The sequence below is a fragment of the Vombatus ursinus genome, unplaced genomic scaffold (assembly GCF_900497805.2).
Source record: "Vombatus ursinus unplaced genomic scaffold, bare-nosed wombat genome assembly UNPS02014781.1, whole genome shotgun sequence".
Taxonomy (NCBI): domain Eukaryota; kingdom Metazoa; phylum Chordata; class Mammalia; order Diprotodontia; family Vombatidae; genus Vombatus; species Vombatus ursinus.
The window spans coordinates 38,920,035-38,936,517 of NW_020954559.1; the positions used below are offsets into that span (position 1 = coordinate 38,920,035).

The following is a 16,483-nucleotide window of genomic DNA, read 5'->3' on the forward strand; positions in this document are numbered from 1 at the left end:
CTTCAGGATTCACATTCTCATTTCCTATTCCAGTGTGAAATGAAACTTTGAATGTAACATTTCTTATCACTGAAAGTGGGAGGAGAGGCCAGGTACCTTAAGTTGTACCTTTGTCTTTGCAATGACAAACCATATAGTCTTAGACCTGTCCTGAATTTCTCTTACTTCTCAACTACTAAAAAACCCTACAACATAAGGTGTCTAGGTGTGGTGAGTTCATTCATAATTAACTTTAGCACTTTGACATTCTTGGTGGAGAGCCTTATGTCATTCATTACTATGTCATTGATGGAATTGTCATTGGGGAGGGAAATAGCTAGAGAAATTACATCATTAAAGCAAAAACAAGAGTTTTGTGGTTTTAAAAGAATTGTCTTGAGACAGCTAGGTGGTGCAATAGATAGAGCATTGGGACTGGAGTCAGGAAGAACTGAGTTCAAATCAGGCCTCAAAGACTTACTAGTTGTGTGACCTTAGGCAAGTCACTTAACCTCTGTCTGCCTCAATTTCCTCAACTGTAAAATGAAGATAATAACAGCAACTCACTCCCAGGGTTGTTATGAGGATCAAATAAGATGATATTTGTAAAGTTCTTAGCACAGTGACCAGCATATATTAGGTACTTTAAAATACTACATATTAATATTATTATGATGATGCTCTGGATAACTACTAACATTTTAGAACATTATAGTTAGATTGGTCTTCCTTTTTCAAATGCCCTTTTACCCTTTATGCTGTTTGTTCTAATTCTGGAAGGGCCCTTAGAGATCATCTCATGCACTAGTTCTCAAAGCATGGCCTGGAGACTCCTTTCAGTCAAAACTATTTTCATAATATTGCTAAGCAGTGTTAATTCTGAATATGATAAATATTGGTAGATATAACCCACACAAGAAAAAGCTCTTTTTTTCAGTGTATAAAGAGTATAATTTTTCAGAGTATAAAGGGATCTTGAGGCCAAAAAGTTTGAGAACCACTGGTCTCATCCAACCCCATCATTTTATAGAGAACATGGAGGTCAAATGAAGAGAAGTAGCTTGTCTAACATTACAAAAGCAGTGAGTAGAAGAGCTGGGATTTGAGCACCTTGGTCTTTCAACTCCAAATCCAGGGCTCCTTCTACTGCCCTACTCTGCCCATGGTATTACAGGATAATGAAACAGAAGAAGCATTTTTCACATTCAGTTTATATGATTAGTGAGACTTTCTGGTCCACATGAACTTTCAAGTTCAGGATTCAAAGACTTCAGCAGGAGTAGTTTCCTAAAATTTAAAGACAACTGCTAATGGTAATTTTAATGCAACTGATCCTCATTTGCTTAACGCCTATCTTTGCATCACATCATTTTATAAAGAAAAACTCTATTTAGGGGCAGCTAGGGGGTGCAATGGATAGAGCTTGGGCCTTGGAGTCAGGAGGACCTGAGTTCAAATCCGGCCTCAGACACTTGACACTTACTAGCTCTGTGACCCTGCGCTGTGTGACCCTGCGCTGTGTGACCCTGTGTGACTCTGATTGCCTCACCAAAAAAAGAAAAGAAAAACTCTGTTTAGCACCAGATGATTGAGTATATCATTTCCAAATCCTGAGCAAAAATACATTTTATAAATCTGAAATATGTTTCTCCTTTTTTTTTTTGTCCCAGACTTGTGATTTCATAGACTAAGGAACTCCTAGTAAGGAACTTCCTTTACCAATGCAAATTGGAATCCTCTCCAAAATTTATAGTTAGGACATATGATTTCATGAATGTATGGAATTCCTAGGATAGAAGCTTCTTCCTGATAGGCAGCATGTCTGGGTCTTTTAGTCTTAGAGGTTAAGAGACCTGCCCAGGGTCACAGAGCCAATATGTGTCAGACCTGAGATCTTCTTGACTCTGAAGCCAGCTCTCTATTTAGTATACTATGCTGTCTATTTAATATACTGTGCTGTTTCTTAGACATTTCTATTTAACCCAACTTAATTACATTTCTCCTGCTAAAAGGTACTTTTTTTATTAAGTTTTTACTCAAAGTAAGTACAGTATGTTAACCCTAGTTTCTCTTTTGTCATTATCTATAATATTAAAGTTTTTTTCTCCTGAGTTCTTTTGACTATAAAGCCATGCCAGTATTTGGGAACATTACCTCCAATTATTTAAAAATGTAAAACGCAAAACCCCTTTGGTTCAGTGGTTTGAAGACTTCAGCAGACATTATCTTTTCCCTGGAAAAGGAAAAGGAGAACAACTCGAAAATTCCTGTTCCCACTCTGCATACCTCAAGTCATTTTTGGTTTTCCACTTGAAATTCACCTCAAAAGCTCTGGTTACTCATTCATGATGAAGTAAGAAATTTGGGAGATAAAGAAAAAGCAGAGAGTTTGAATTATCTCAAGCAGTAATTCGTAACCTAGGGTCTTTAAAGTTGTTTTAAAAATAGTTTTATATTTCAAAGTGGTTTTCTTTTGTAACCCTATATAATTTGTGCATTTAAAAACATTCTAAAGGGCAGCTAGGTGGCTCAGTGGATAGAGCTTTGGCCTTGGAGTCAGGAGGATCTGAGTTTAAACCCAGCCTCAGACACATAACACTCACTAGCTGTGTGACTCTGGGCAAGTCACTTACCCCCAATTGCCTCACCAAAAAAACAAACAAAAGAAACATTCTGAAAAGAGGCCCATAGTCACCAGGCTGCCAAAAGGGTTCATAACACAAAATTGGTTAAGAACCCTAATTTAAAATACAGTTGATTGCTTGAACTCAAACGTCAGGATGCTTAGGTAGAAGCAGCTTTTGACTCCCACACTTCCAAAGGTGATTTTGACCCCCTCCATTACAATTAATGAGCACCTCTCTTCATTAGTCTACTGACACAAAACAAAACTCAAAGAGAAAAAAATGTGAGTAAAGGGCATTTCTCTCACGAAAATAATCTTATACACAAACATATCTAGCATCCATGTATGATTGCCTTGTGGTGTTAGACTGGAAGCCATATGAAAGTAGGAATCATGCCAAGAGTACCTTGGGTGCTCAATGAATGGGTTTACTAGCACATTTTACTCCTGCCATATTTTAGCTGGAGAGGTGCTAGCAGCCTGAGCTCTGTACACACTCCACCACTTTACGTTTCCATTCCATGGAATGTCCTGGGGACCATATTCTGGGGGGCAAGGCCTTTCAGATACATATACAGAGTACATAAAAAGGGACAAGAAAGTATGTAGCCAAGCTGCAAAGGGGAAATGGTGCCAAAGCGTATGTAGCGTTAAACACGAAACTGTCTTTTGCTTGTTTTATTCACACCAGATGCTACTTTTTTTTCCCACTTAAGTTGTCCAGAGCTCAGTTATTTTTAACAAGGGAGCAACTGCTTTCTTTTTTGGGTCTCTCAGGAAGAGAAATTTCAGTCACAGGGAAGACATCACTTCCGGATCAGTGAGCCTGAATGGGGAAAAGCTGCAGAAGACCTAGACTGCAGATTCTCATGCTGACCTCATCACACGTGACAAGCCCAGACCAAGGAAAAAGAGAATGATGTTTGTGAGCAACACGAGAGAGAACCATTTATTTTCTAGTTTGCTTAGGAAGTTGCTTAAAGAAGAGTTTGTTCTAGAAGATCTAGTGTGATTAAAAACACAGGCTGGAAATGTTAAACACAGTGTCATTTGGCTGCATCCTGAGTGCACAAAATTACGGAATTTTTTTCCCCATCATAGAAACATCTCCAGCAATAATACAAAAGCATCATCACACCAAGAAGGGATCAATAAATCTTTGGAGAGCATTCAATTTGCTTGTGTGCAATTCATAAAAATACAAATCTAAATGGGTGAAGCCAATGGTGGTGATGGAAGAAATTTACAATCAATAGGAGACATTTCTGAAGATAGCCATTGACGTTAGCTTTGTTGAAATAACAGAGCAGAGAGCATTAGTTTTGCAGTACAAATAAAATACACAGTTGTCCGGGAGATAATTGGTTTCTTTGGAGGTTTGAGTGGGGCAAATTATATTTAATTGCCACAATAAAATGGGTTTGGATCAGCTAATTTAAAAGAAGAATATTCTCACAGGACAAAAATGTATTTCACACAGCAATTAGGAAGTTGGAAAATCCTTGAAATTGGGCTGTGGGGTTGTGCTTGCTAGTGGCCAATTATGCGTGGACCTCTTTGCTAGCTGAAAACTACACACATATATTATTACATAAATAAAAACTCATTTAGCCTGCACTATGAAAACTAAGGGGTTACCCACAGGACTTGGAAAGAGTCTCTACAGAAAGGGAAAGTGGCAGAAACTGCTTTACTTTTCTTCTGTGGATATGCGGTATAGTGCTTCGCCCAAATTCTCAAGCTTCTCTTTGTGTTCCAGGTCCTGGTACAAGCCTTTGGGAATATTGTTCAGGCCGTAGAGCAAGCCATATATACATCCAGCAATAGACCCAGTAGCTGCGCTCTCACCTGAAACAGGAAACAAGAGAGTGCTTAGCCTTAGAAAATCCCAAGGTTGGGAAATTAGAGCTCATTGTTTCCTACTTCCCCCTCATTTTTTACAGATAAGGAAACAGATCTGTCTGTCAATTACTCAACAAACATTTATTAAGCACTTATTAAGTGTCAGTTACTGCACTAGGTGGAAAAAATACGTAGACTAAAATGAGAGAGTCTCTGCCCTTGAGAAAGACCAAATGTACACAGATAGGTATAAACAAAGTAAGTAAATATAAATTTTGAGGGGAGGCATTAGCCACTGCAGGGCAGCTAGGTGCTCAGTGGATAGAGCACAGGGCCTGGAGTCAGGAAGACCTGAGTTCATATCTGAACCCAGACACTTACTAGCTGTGTGACCCCGGACAAGTCACTTAACCTCTGTTTGCCTTTATCCATTGAACAGGGATATGGCAAACCATGCCAGTATCTTCGCCAAGAAAACCTCATGGAGAGTATGGTCTATGGGGGTAATGAAGAGTTAGACACAACAGAATGCCTGAACAACAAATTAGCTGCTAGGAGTATCAGGAAGAACTAACTTGCAATGGGAAGGATCTCCCAACTTGAAGCCTTTGATATGGCTCGCCTTGGCTTGGTAGATTACCAAATAGAATTACAACACAGGGCAGTCCTCTGTCAGGATTGTGAAATGGGCAACGTTTAGCCACCCTTTTTCTAGCCTTAACCTATTTGCCTTCAGATGTCTAGTGCCCTCACCTCATTAATACCTACTATCCGTGTATGATCTACTACCAATTTGGACAATTTAGTGTATCCTTAAGGCAGTGCATTTCTTCTTCCGGGAAATTTTCATTTATCATTTGATCTTTAGAGCGTCTTCTTAAAAGAATCATTATGAGTGTGTGGGTCCTGTTACAGCAGGTGTGTGATGGCGCACCAACATATTTGCCCTAAGAGTAACATTAGAAGTGTGGGATCAGGCTGAGTTAAACCAGTGCTTGTATTGTGTTTCCTTCTTGGGAATAAACTCTTCTTTCAGGCTCTCCAAGCTCCTTTGGATTCCATCTGGCAATATTTGCCATATTTGGGAATGTGCCAAATTTAGCCTCTTACTCCCATATCTCTTATCCCTTTTCATCTCTTTTGACTACTGTCAACACCTCCTTCTGATCGTCCTCCACTTGAACTGCCGAAGGCTCCTTCTGTTCTCCAGCTAAATTTCTCTTGTGGACAACTAGGGAGACATACCTACTGAGATTATCCACCTTTTCTATTCCTATAAAAACACCCTCCAATCTCAAAATCTTTCACCACCTCAGCTTCCTCTCTTTCAGTTTTCTTATGAGATGATTCCTCTGTGACTCATTTTTTCCTGATCACATTTCCCCCTGCCCCATCCTCCTTCCTACGCCTCGTCTATCTGTCCTCACTCTGCTCACCATAGCTCCCCTCAACTGTTTACTGATATGAGGCAAACGGTCATAGTGGGGAGAGTGTTAGGATTGTAGTCAGGAAGACAAGGGGTTAACTCCTTCCTGCTCCTGACACTTACTAGTTGTGAAGTCCTGGACAAATCATTTAATCTGTCTGAACTTCAGTTTCCTCATCTTTAAAATATACTAATAATAGTATATAATTCCCAGGCTTGTTGTGACACTTAAATGAAAAATATATGCAAATTGCCTTGCAAACTGTAAAGTGATATATAAATGTCAGTCATTTTGATTGACTGACCCTTTCCAACTCTTGGATTGGTCATAACTCCTCAGAGAACTCCTCCTTTCCCCTTTCTTCCCCCTTCTCCTTTCTTCTGCCCTGTTTTCTCCTCCCCTCTTTCAAAAAAATCCTAACAACCTGCCTCTATTAACCAGTTTTGAAACCTCTAATGATGAGGCATTTTGTAACTTCACATCATAGCTAGGATTCCTATCCAGGTCTCAGAAATTCTATGTTGTTTGTTGTTGCTGTTTAGGTGATTAGTCATGTCCAACTCTTGGTGAACCTGTTTGGGGTTTTCTTGGTAAAGATACTAGAGTGGTTTTCCATTTCCTTCTCCAGCTCATTTCATAGATGAGGGACTGAGGCAAACAGGGTTAAGTGACTTGCCCAGGGTCACACAGCCAGAAAGTGTCTGAGGCCGTGTTTGGAATCAGGAATACTTATCTTCCTGAGTTATCCTTCCCTGTTATATGGCAATAGACCAGATGTCTAAAGCATAGTGTTAAAGGGGAGGTCTGTCATAATTTCCCTCTTCCCCTAAGGGAAGCATGATGTAATATTGATTGCACCTGTGTTGATTATAACATTAAGTAAAACAATCTCTTCTAACTTCAGAGAATCAGAACATCTTTGAATTATAGAAGGCAATTCAAAGGTCATAATATAACCTTTTCCTTACATATGCACACCATATGTAGAGACAAAAGTCAATTAATAACATAATCGTTGACACTGCAGAAACTGAGATATCGACCTGGTCAACCCAGCTGAATAAATCCTGCCTTAGTTCTGGGCCAACACTGATGAAGAATTCCCACCTGCTCCAACACACTACATTTGATTTTTTTCCTCCCACTTGAACTGAGGAGAAGAGGTCAGGATGAGGCTGTATAAGAAAACATGCTTGCCACTGGTGTTTCTGAGTGTTTGAAACCAACAATAACAAAAAACGAAGAATAAGGAATGGGACGTAATGATTTACATTGCTCCAAACTGTCTGCTTATTTTGGGAGAATGTGCCACTTAAACCGCACTAGATGTCTATTAATTTAAACAAAGAGAGGTATGGATGCTACAGATGTGAAGAAATGTCACATGAAGTTTCAGATGAGTTCACCATATTATTAGCTTTAATTAATTAAACTTTTATTTTACTACAAGAGACCTGTCTTAGGAGGTGAGAGTAATCTGTAAATTTCTGTAATGTATAAAAAAAATCATATCAATAAAATTTTTTTAAACTTAAAAAAGAGGGGCAGCTAGGTGGTGCAGTGGATAGAGTACTGGCCCTGGAGTCAGGAGGACCTGAGTTCAAATCCAGCCTCAGACCCATAATACTTTCTAGCTGTGTGACTCTGGGCAAGTCACTTAACCCCAATTGCCTCACTAAAAAAAAAAGAAGAAAAAAAAACTTAAAAAAGAAATACAGTTATACATGTATGTATATATGCATGCTTTGTGTATATTGACTATATACAGGTGTATATGTATGTGTATATGTGTGTACATGTGTACATATGTCAGGGTGTGCATGTGTGTATGTGTGTGTATACATATACATGTACATATATATATTCCTGCTGGAGGGAGACTTTGGAAAGAGGCACTGGCCATTCCGAAGATCAGTACCTCAAAAATCATAGAATGTCACAATTACCAAAACCCCCAAATGTAAAGAAGAAGAAACTGACCTCCATGAAACATGGCCCGGTTACAGAGCTCTGCCCAGTTGTCCCCTGCTCCCAGAAGAGCGTCATATGCAATCATTGGTGCATCATGGCCCCTTCTTCCACCTCGACCTTCTGAACTCCATTTTCTGTAAGTCTGATGAAGTGACCAAGGTCAGTTATTTGAGCTTTAGAAAATCATTGAAAAGGTTTAACTGTTTTATGCTAGGTTGTTATTGTTGTTGTTGTTGTCTTAGCTCCAAATGTTAACTTGGGGTATTTAGAAAGTCTTAGCTGGGCATATCCATAGTGTTTGACTCACGATCATTCGAATAACTGAGGAAAACTAGACTGGTAAAAACAAAGTTGATGATGACATCACTTTTTAATAAATAACAAAATTGATTTGGTTTCATTTGGCGCATTCATGAAATGGCATCACATCAGTGCTATCTTGATAGGGAAAAGGACTGGACCAGTATTTTCACTGATAATAAGGAATTCATAGCAAGGAAATTCTCTCTATCAATGCAAGATGGAACCTTTTTCTACAATTTAGGGAGCTGCCCAGAGCACTGAAAAGTTAAGTGACTTTCCCAGAGTCACCAAGACAATAAATGTCAGAGACAGAAGTTAGACCTAGGCCATCCTGGCTTTGAGGCCAATTCTCTATCTTCTTCTATACCACTTGCCATACTGCCTTTCACATTAATAGCCACTCCTAATTTTATACCTTTATTCCAAAGAATTCTTAATTCTCCCCCAACTCAGATATACCATCTTTTTATCCTCATAGTATTTCTTACGTGGTACATAAGAGTAACATACCCAACATACACATGGAAGCCTTAAGGGCAGGGCTGTATTTGAGAATTTTTTCACCTCGGGCAAGTACCAATAATTGTGTCCTGGGGAAAGCAGTAGGAAACAAGACCTCAGTTAAGAGGTAGTTAGTGTTGATTAGGGCAATGTAGGAAAGGAGCTCTCCCTAACCCATCATCCAGTAGCTTCCTCTTTTACCTAATTGTTCTTACTAAGTAGGTGCTAAGCTGGTTGTCTCTGCACAGTTGAAGGACTGCAAATATTATCAGCACTTGCTAAATTTAGTACCCCGGGGCAAAGCACTCAGCCCCCCTGTCCAGAGTTATGGCTCTCACCAAAGGGCAGACAAGGTAATAGATGAGGGTATTGAAAGAAGCTAGGACTAAAATTCAAGCTTTCTGACTTACCAGTGTGGTGCAATGCTCATACCAGACAATTTATAATTTTCTGGATGACTAACTGAGCAATCTAAACCTGTAGTTATTGTTCCAATTTGAGAGACAGAGAGAAAGAGAGTGAAGGGAGGAAGAGAGAGAGGAAGGGAGGAAGGGAGGGAGGAAGGAAGGAAGGAAGAGAAGGAGGGAAGAAAGGAAAGAAGGAAAGAAGAGTAACTAGAGAGACGCCCGAGAATTCTGCCTTGTATTCCAGTACTGTGGATAGTATAATCACACTTAGAGTTTGTATATCCAGGAATATTCCAATTTTGTTTTGGAAATAATTTATATTGAATAAGATTATATGAAAACCATAGGCAGAAACAAACGTTTAAAGTGTGTATTTAAAATATTTGACTTCCTAAAGTGTTTTTATGAAAGTACAAACAGCCAGTATTCTCATTCTTTAATCTTTTACCCAGGCTAACAATCTACTCCCTGAAAACCACAAAGTGAGCCTTCAGGAACCCCCTACAGAACGCAATGAAGACAGTTAATATTCTGAAATTTTTCTGAAGGAAAATCATCAAGTTTACCTTATCTCTCTCCTCTGCATCATAATGATCAGGAAAAGTGGGTTTATTATCTTGGTCTTCAGCAATTTTTCTCTCCTCCAAATAAAACTGCCACTTGGCTTCAAAGTAAAACCAGTGTTCTTGGTATTCTAAATATAAAGGAAATCAACAGTGATATTCAGTCTTGGCAGAGGAGTCCTTAAAATACTCATTCTGGTTAAAGGCACCCTGAAAATAGTTTTTTTGTGGTATCTTTGGTTCTTATATATTATATACCTCATTGTACAATAATTTGCCAAATCTCATTGATTCAGACTTTGCAATCCCTCTTGTCTCCATCCCTTCCCCTCCAGACCCAGCAAGAACACTCTAGTGTAGACATTAATTACCGCCTGATTGGATTATTACAATAGCTTCTGAACTGGTCTTCTAGCTTCAGGATTCTGGCTCAGCATCATTAAAAAGTGAGGAGGAGAGTAAAAACACTTACCGCTTTTTTTTTTTTAATTAATGCCTTTTGGTTTTAATATCAGATTCATTTTCAAATATATCCTCTTCCCTCTCCTCCACAGTGAACTAAGCCCTTTCTTCAAACAAATATTTTAAAAGAAAAAATAAAAACAATTTAACAAAACCAATAAATGTATAGACCACAATGAACATTATATAAAATATGAAATTTCACACCCAAAGTCTCCTACCTCTGCAAGGCAAGAAGTACATTTTCTCAACTATTCTCAACATCTAAGATAGGGCATACTTATATACTATCTTCTCACTTTCTCTCTTCATCCCCACCCCCTACCACAGTCCTCAGGATTCACCAAGGTCCATCCCTTCACCAACACTTAGCTATCGCTGCCATTTCCCCCATTCACCTCCCTCATTCCCCACCCCAAACTTTATTTCAGTTATAGTACTTAACCCATTCCCAGTTCTTTAGTCTCAGTTCTTCAGTCTCTATCTTTCAACCCTCAGATCCTTATCCCACCTTCTTCTCCAGAGGGAAGGGGCTGACCTACGGAGGGAAGGGGCCCCTCTAAGTCAGCATTTTATACTACTGCTGGATTAACCTTCAATTTTGCATGAGGATGAATCTCTTTACTCTACTCAAAACCTTTAATAACTTCTTATTGCCTTCTGGTTACTATCCAAATTTCTTAATCTGGCATTCAGGGTCTACCACAATCTGGTCTCACCATACCCTTCCAGCCTTAAGTCACTCTTTCTCTTCACTTATGCCCCAGGACACAGGATCATCTGTAAGGCTCTTTGCCAGGGGTCAGCAAACTACTGCCCAAGGGCCAAGTCTAGCTTTTTCCTAATTTTGTACAGCCCCGGCTAAGAATGGCTTTTACCTTTTAAAATATAATAAAATCTTATTTTAAGATGTAAAAACTATTCTTAGCTGTAGCCATATAAAACAGGATTATGGGAGGGGTATAGTATGCCAACCCCCACAACATTTTCCATTCTTTTGTGTCTTTGCTCATTTTGCTCCCCATTTTTGTAATGCTTTCTTCATCTTCTCTGTTGCCCCCTTCTCTGTCCCATGAAATTCTATCCATCTTTCAAGATCTAGTTCAAAGGCAGTATCCTACAATTCTTGCCAATTGAAAATGATCTTGTCTTCTTTAGTCCTCATATAACCTTGTTTATGCCTCTCACACACTCATGTTCCATTTTATATTATAGTTATTTGTGTATATGTTGTATTTAGGAGATTGTTAGATCCATAAGGCCAGAATAAACCCTAAAATCTGAAATAGTTTAAAAAAGAAATTTAGAAAGGCCACATCTCCTTTCCAGCTCACTCTTCTCTACCAAATGACCTAATAAATTTCTATCTACCCTTTTCTGGCACCAAATACATAATGCTCTGCACATAGTAGACACTTAATAGATGTTTGTTGAAAGGAATGAGGCCATAATTTTGCTTTTCCAATACAATAAAGGCAATTCCCAAGAGATATCATGGTGCAATGAGAGAAAAAAACAAAACACTGGATTTGGAATAAAAAAATAATTTGGAACCAAAAACAATGGGAACATTGGATTTGAATCCTGGCTCTGCTACCTGTCCAAGGTATGTGACCTAGGGCAAAATCCTTAATCTAAGATTCAGTTCCTCATCTGGAATGGTCAGGATATCGAGATTTGTATTAGTTACTTTATAGCATCTGTTATTGGAAGACCTAAATAAGATCACATACATAAAAGCTCTTTGTTGTATAAAATGCTATGTATTATTATTATTACCACCACTATTGATAATGATAGTAATGACCTTACTCTTCTGGCATAGTTTGAACTCTGACTCTGACAGGGTCTATCAAACTGGAACACATCAAATACAGACACAGCAATGGTCTGTTGTCCATGGACCAGTCTAGCTGACTGCAGAGGGGTTTATAACCATAAGATTGGCCATGAAGTGATCAATATTTGATGAATCAATATGGTGGAATTGAGAAAATACTGGTCATAGAATTCAAGGAGACCTGAATTACAATCTTGCCTCTGACATTTGCTAGTTGTATGACTACCACAGACAAGTCACTTCTACAAACTTCAGTTTCCTCACCTGTAAAATGGGGATAATAGTAATTGTGGTAACTCATAGGGCTATCAGGATCAAATGTGATAATATATGTACAGTGCTTGGCAAATCTTAAAGAGCTATGAAAATTTTTAATATTAATAAGAATTTATTTTTCTTAATACTAATATCATCATTGACATTGCCTTCATTTGGTTTCACTATTTCTAGTTCTAGTTGCTAGCTCCTCTATGAAGACTTCTCTATCCCCTCTTTGAGTTGCTATTGTTCTCTCTTCTTCTCCAAATTGCTTTTATTTATCAGGGTCCATGTGATAGTCTCTTAAAAGAATGTAAACTCTTCAAGGGTAGTGATATTTTTCTTTTTGTAGTTGTATCCTGGTACCTTGCATGGTTCCTTGTATGTGCTTAATATACACTGACTGAACTGAATTGAGTATTATTTTGACCACAGCAAGTCCTGAAGACCATGTTTTACTGAGGGCATGAAGGGGTAGTGACCTACATCAATGGAGAATTACCTACACTGAAGAAATTACAAATCTTATAAATAAGTAATAATATTAATAATAATAAATGATGGTACAAATGGTAATTAGACTCCCAGGTTAGGCCACAAAAACTTAAACCATTACACATTGGAAATATATTGCACGAATACTACTACAAATTCTCTGGGAAAATATATTCTGAGCCCCAAACTGCAGTGATAGTCAATAAACTGCCTACTATGTGCCAGACACTGCATGAAACACTGAGGATGCAAAGAAGGCAAGACAGTCCCTGCCCTTGAGGAGTTACCCAGTCACCTTCACATTCCCTTATAGGTCAGTAGGACCTATGATATGATGGAGGAGGGAGCTAGCAGGAGTGGAGAATGAGGATCTAAGAGTAGGTTAAAAATAGCTTGGAATTGGTAGGTAGTAAGGAGCAGGGATTGAGGAGTGAGTGAGGTGGTCGTGGGGCATAGAGCTAGATGTGGGGTGGAGATCTGGGGTGGGGCAGGGATGAGGAGTGAGGAGCTGGGATGAGGAGCCTGAAAGGCAGGGAGAAAGGATGAAGGCTAAGGAGCTTGTGAGGAAGCACTGTAATAAAAGTCTTCCCTTCCTCCCTTCCCATTCCCACCTTGATGTTGCTAGGGAAGATGGGCTAGTGAAGGCATAGGCTGCAGAAAAGTGGCAATCAGTGGTCAGAGAGGCAATCCAATCTTGGGGTATAATAAGGGATAATGATGGTAATATACTAAAAGAACTTATTGCAAATTTGAAATACTAAGGATGTTAGCAGATTGCAGAATCAGTTTCACTGCGGGATTCTCACCACCTCCACACACACCTCCCCATTCCCACCTTTATGTTGCTAGGGAAGATGGGGTAGTGAAGGCATGGGCTGCAGAAAAGTGTTAATTACAAATTGTGGTCAGACAGAGCAGACATTGGCTTCTGACACCTGCTATAGCAAGAAAGACACTAGCTCTAGAGTCTGAGAACTCTGTTTGAAATCCGCAGGAAAGCGTGATTGCAGAATGGGAGGACTCAGGTTGGAATCCTACCTCTGATCCCAAGTTACTTTACCTGCTGAGCCTCAGTTTTTATCTGTAAAATGAGGAGATTGGGCTAAATGACTTGTGAAGTCTCTTCCAGATCCACAGCTATGACAGCTGGAGTTCCTTGGACCCTACTCAACTGGGGCGGTAATTGTATGCCAGAACTATATAGAAATGCTGGGTTAATAAATTCAGAACTACCTGTATATTTTAATGTGGTTTGATTGTATTTGTAAGATGGGATTATTATCAGTCAGTGTCTACTAAAAAAGAAAAGGTGAATAAAACAGGGAGGGAGAAAATGTTATTCCAAAACTGCTTGACTGAACTTTGAAAATAGAAGCATTAACATACCTCTGCTTTAGTTTTGCAACATGGTTTCATCAGTGTAATAGAGATACTAAATGTCAGATTAGTTGAGAATCCCACTAACAGCATGCTTACAAATCAGAGAGATAGGAAGTCTTATTTAGCCTGCTTAACAGTCTAAAACACATTCCCAGAAATGTTTAAGTATCTATTCTAAGGCTCTACCAAACAGGAGTAGAATTACAATGTACCTAATCACTACACGTACTAGCATGTACTTAACCACCATACATAAGTACATTACACCTCCTTAAGAAAATAAAACCAGAGTGTGTGTGTGTGTGTGTGTGTGTGTGTGTGTGTATGTGTGTGTGTAGGGGGTGAGAATCCTGCAGTGAAACTGATTTTCCAATCTGCTAACATCCTTAGCATTTCAAATTTGCATTAAGTTCATTTAGTACACTACCATCATTATCCCTAATTATACCCCAAGATTGGATTGCTCTCTGACCCCATTTTTCAGGTGGAAAGGATGAGAGACAGAGATGTTAAGCCACTTCTTCAAGACCACCCAAAAAATTCACAGAAGACTCAGAATTCAAAGTTACAGTCTCTATTCTCTCATCTGTAAAATGTGGAAAATAGTACTGGTACCTATTGCCAAGGATTGTTGTGAGGATCAAATGAGATAACACATATAAAGAATCATTTTGTAAATCTTAAGGGGTTATATAAATGCTATCTATTATAATAATTATTATATTGTCTAGGTTCATGTAAGTAGTAGGGGCAGCTAGGAGCAACAGTGGATAGAGTGGCCTTAGACACTCGCTGTGTGACCCTGGGTAAGCCACTTAACCCTGTTTGCCTCAGTTTCCTCATCTGTAAAATGAGCTAGAGAAGGAAATGACAAATCACTCCATATCTTTGCCAAGAAAACTCCAAATGGGGTCACAAAGTGTCAGACACAACTGAACAAGGTCATATGAGTAGTATCAGAAGTAAGATATGAACGTAAGGTTCATCTAACTCTAGAGCCTATACACACTTTCCCCTACATCAAACTACCTCCTCCTGGGTCCCACTCAGTGAGGCAAAGTAGAAAGGAAGGAAAAGTGACAGGAAGGACTGATGCCATAGGTCCTGAGCTGCCTCAACTGAATAGAACAGATTTTGGGATGCTTACAAGCTCTTGGTGGAAAAGACTGACAAAAGGAACTAAACCTAAGGCACCTAAACTGTGTCCTTAGAAGTCATTGGCTTGGGACACAGCAACAGATTGGTTAAGGACTTTCAGGGTGTGGGAGAAGTCATTGTTTTAATATATTTGATTTAGTTGCTTTTGCTTCTATGGGCATGAATAAAGAACTGAATCAATTAAACCTAGCTTGTACAATCAACTCCATTACACTATGCTAATTTGATTAAATGGATATTCAGCATCAAGGTAAGAGAGAAAAGTTTTCTTGGCAGATGAGGGCTGAGCCAAGAGACTAATCCAAAATCTATTGTGAAAAACACTGCCACCCACAAAGGGGGTGCAACCAAGAGATAGAAGTAGTTAGTCTCTGAGAAGCAGAGCATCTGGGTGATGGAGCTAGATGGTACAGTGGATAGAATTCCAACCTTAGAGATTGGGAAGACCTGATTTTGAATCCTGTCTCGAATGCTTTGTAGCAGGGTGACCATTGGCAAGACATTTAGTCTCTCTCAATCTCATCTATAAAATAGAGATAATAATAGCATCTACCTCACAGAGCTGTTACAAAGATCAAATGAAGTAATATATGTAAAGTAGTTCATAAGCCTTATGAGCTATATGAGTATCTGCTATTAACCACATTGGGACTTGGTGTTCCCACTGAATGCTCTCTGACATTGAGTGGAATGAAGAACCACATGAGTGAGGTGGAGCTACCAATCCCTGATCCTTATTAACTAATAAGGTCAGGAATCTTGGCAGCTATGCCTTCTGGTGGGTAAAGAGATAAACAGTGGTGAAAGGCATAAGCCACTGTTGGACCAGTGACAAGTTCTTCAGAGTTCCATGGTACATGTAAAAAACTCAGAAATGAAAGACTGATTAGATTTTTTTTTTAAGTAGAGGCCACTTAAGGAAGGAGTCTTGGTACAGTAAAATAAGGCTAAGACAGAGTTGATTCAGAAGTGACAGGATTTACCACGCCAGTGAGCCCAGGTATCAGATCTATCTTCGTTGCATTCAGCCAATAATGCATCTGAGAGCTTGGTAGAAAGTGTCATTTGGATCAGAGAATTATGGGAAGACAGCATTTTGAGCTAAAAAAAAAAAGACTTTGGAGAGGAAGAGAAGGAACTCAATGAATCTTTGTTGAGATACATTGAATTGATTGAAAGGGTGCTTCCTTAGCATTAGAGATAAAAATAGTTTTTTGTTTTTAACTAGTGGGATGATAAGAAACCAAAATACAGCGTTATTTAACAAAAGC

At 39.0% G+C, this 16,483-nt stretch overlaps 1 protein-coding gene across 1 annotated transcript in view; it reads right to left on the reverse strand.

Moving 5' to 3' along the window:
* Nucleotides 1–4,295: 4,295 nt before the first annotated feature.
* The window catches only part of LOC114046209 (protein ADP-ribosylarginine hydrolase-like protein 1), a 46,471-nt gene continuing 34,283 nt past the window's right edge, over nt 4,296–16,483 (reverse strand). The window contains exons 4-6 of the mRNA XM_027866458.1: nt 9,623–9,750; nt 7,855–7,987; nt 4,296–4,453 (exon numbers count right to left, since the gene is read on the reverse strand). Of these exons, the coding sequence (XP_027722259.1) occupies nt 4,296–4,453; nt 7,855–7,987; nt 9,623–9,750 (419 nt within the window). The remainder of the gene's footprint in view (nt 4,454–7,854; nt 7,988–9,622; nt 9,751–16,483) is intronic.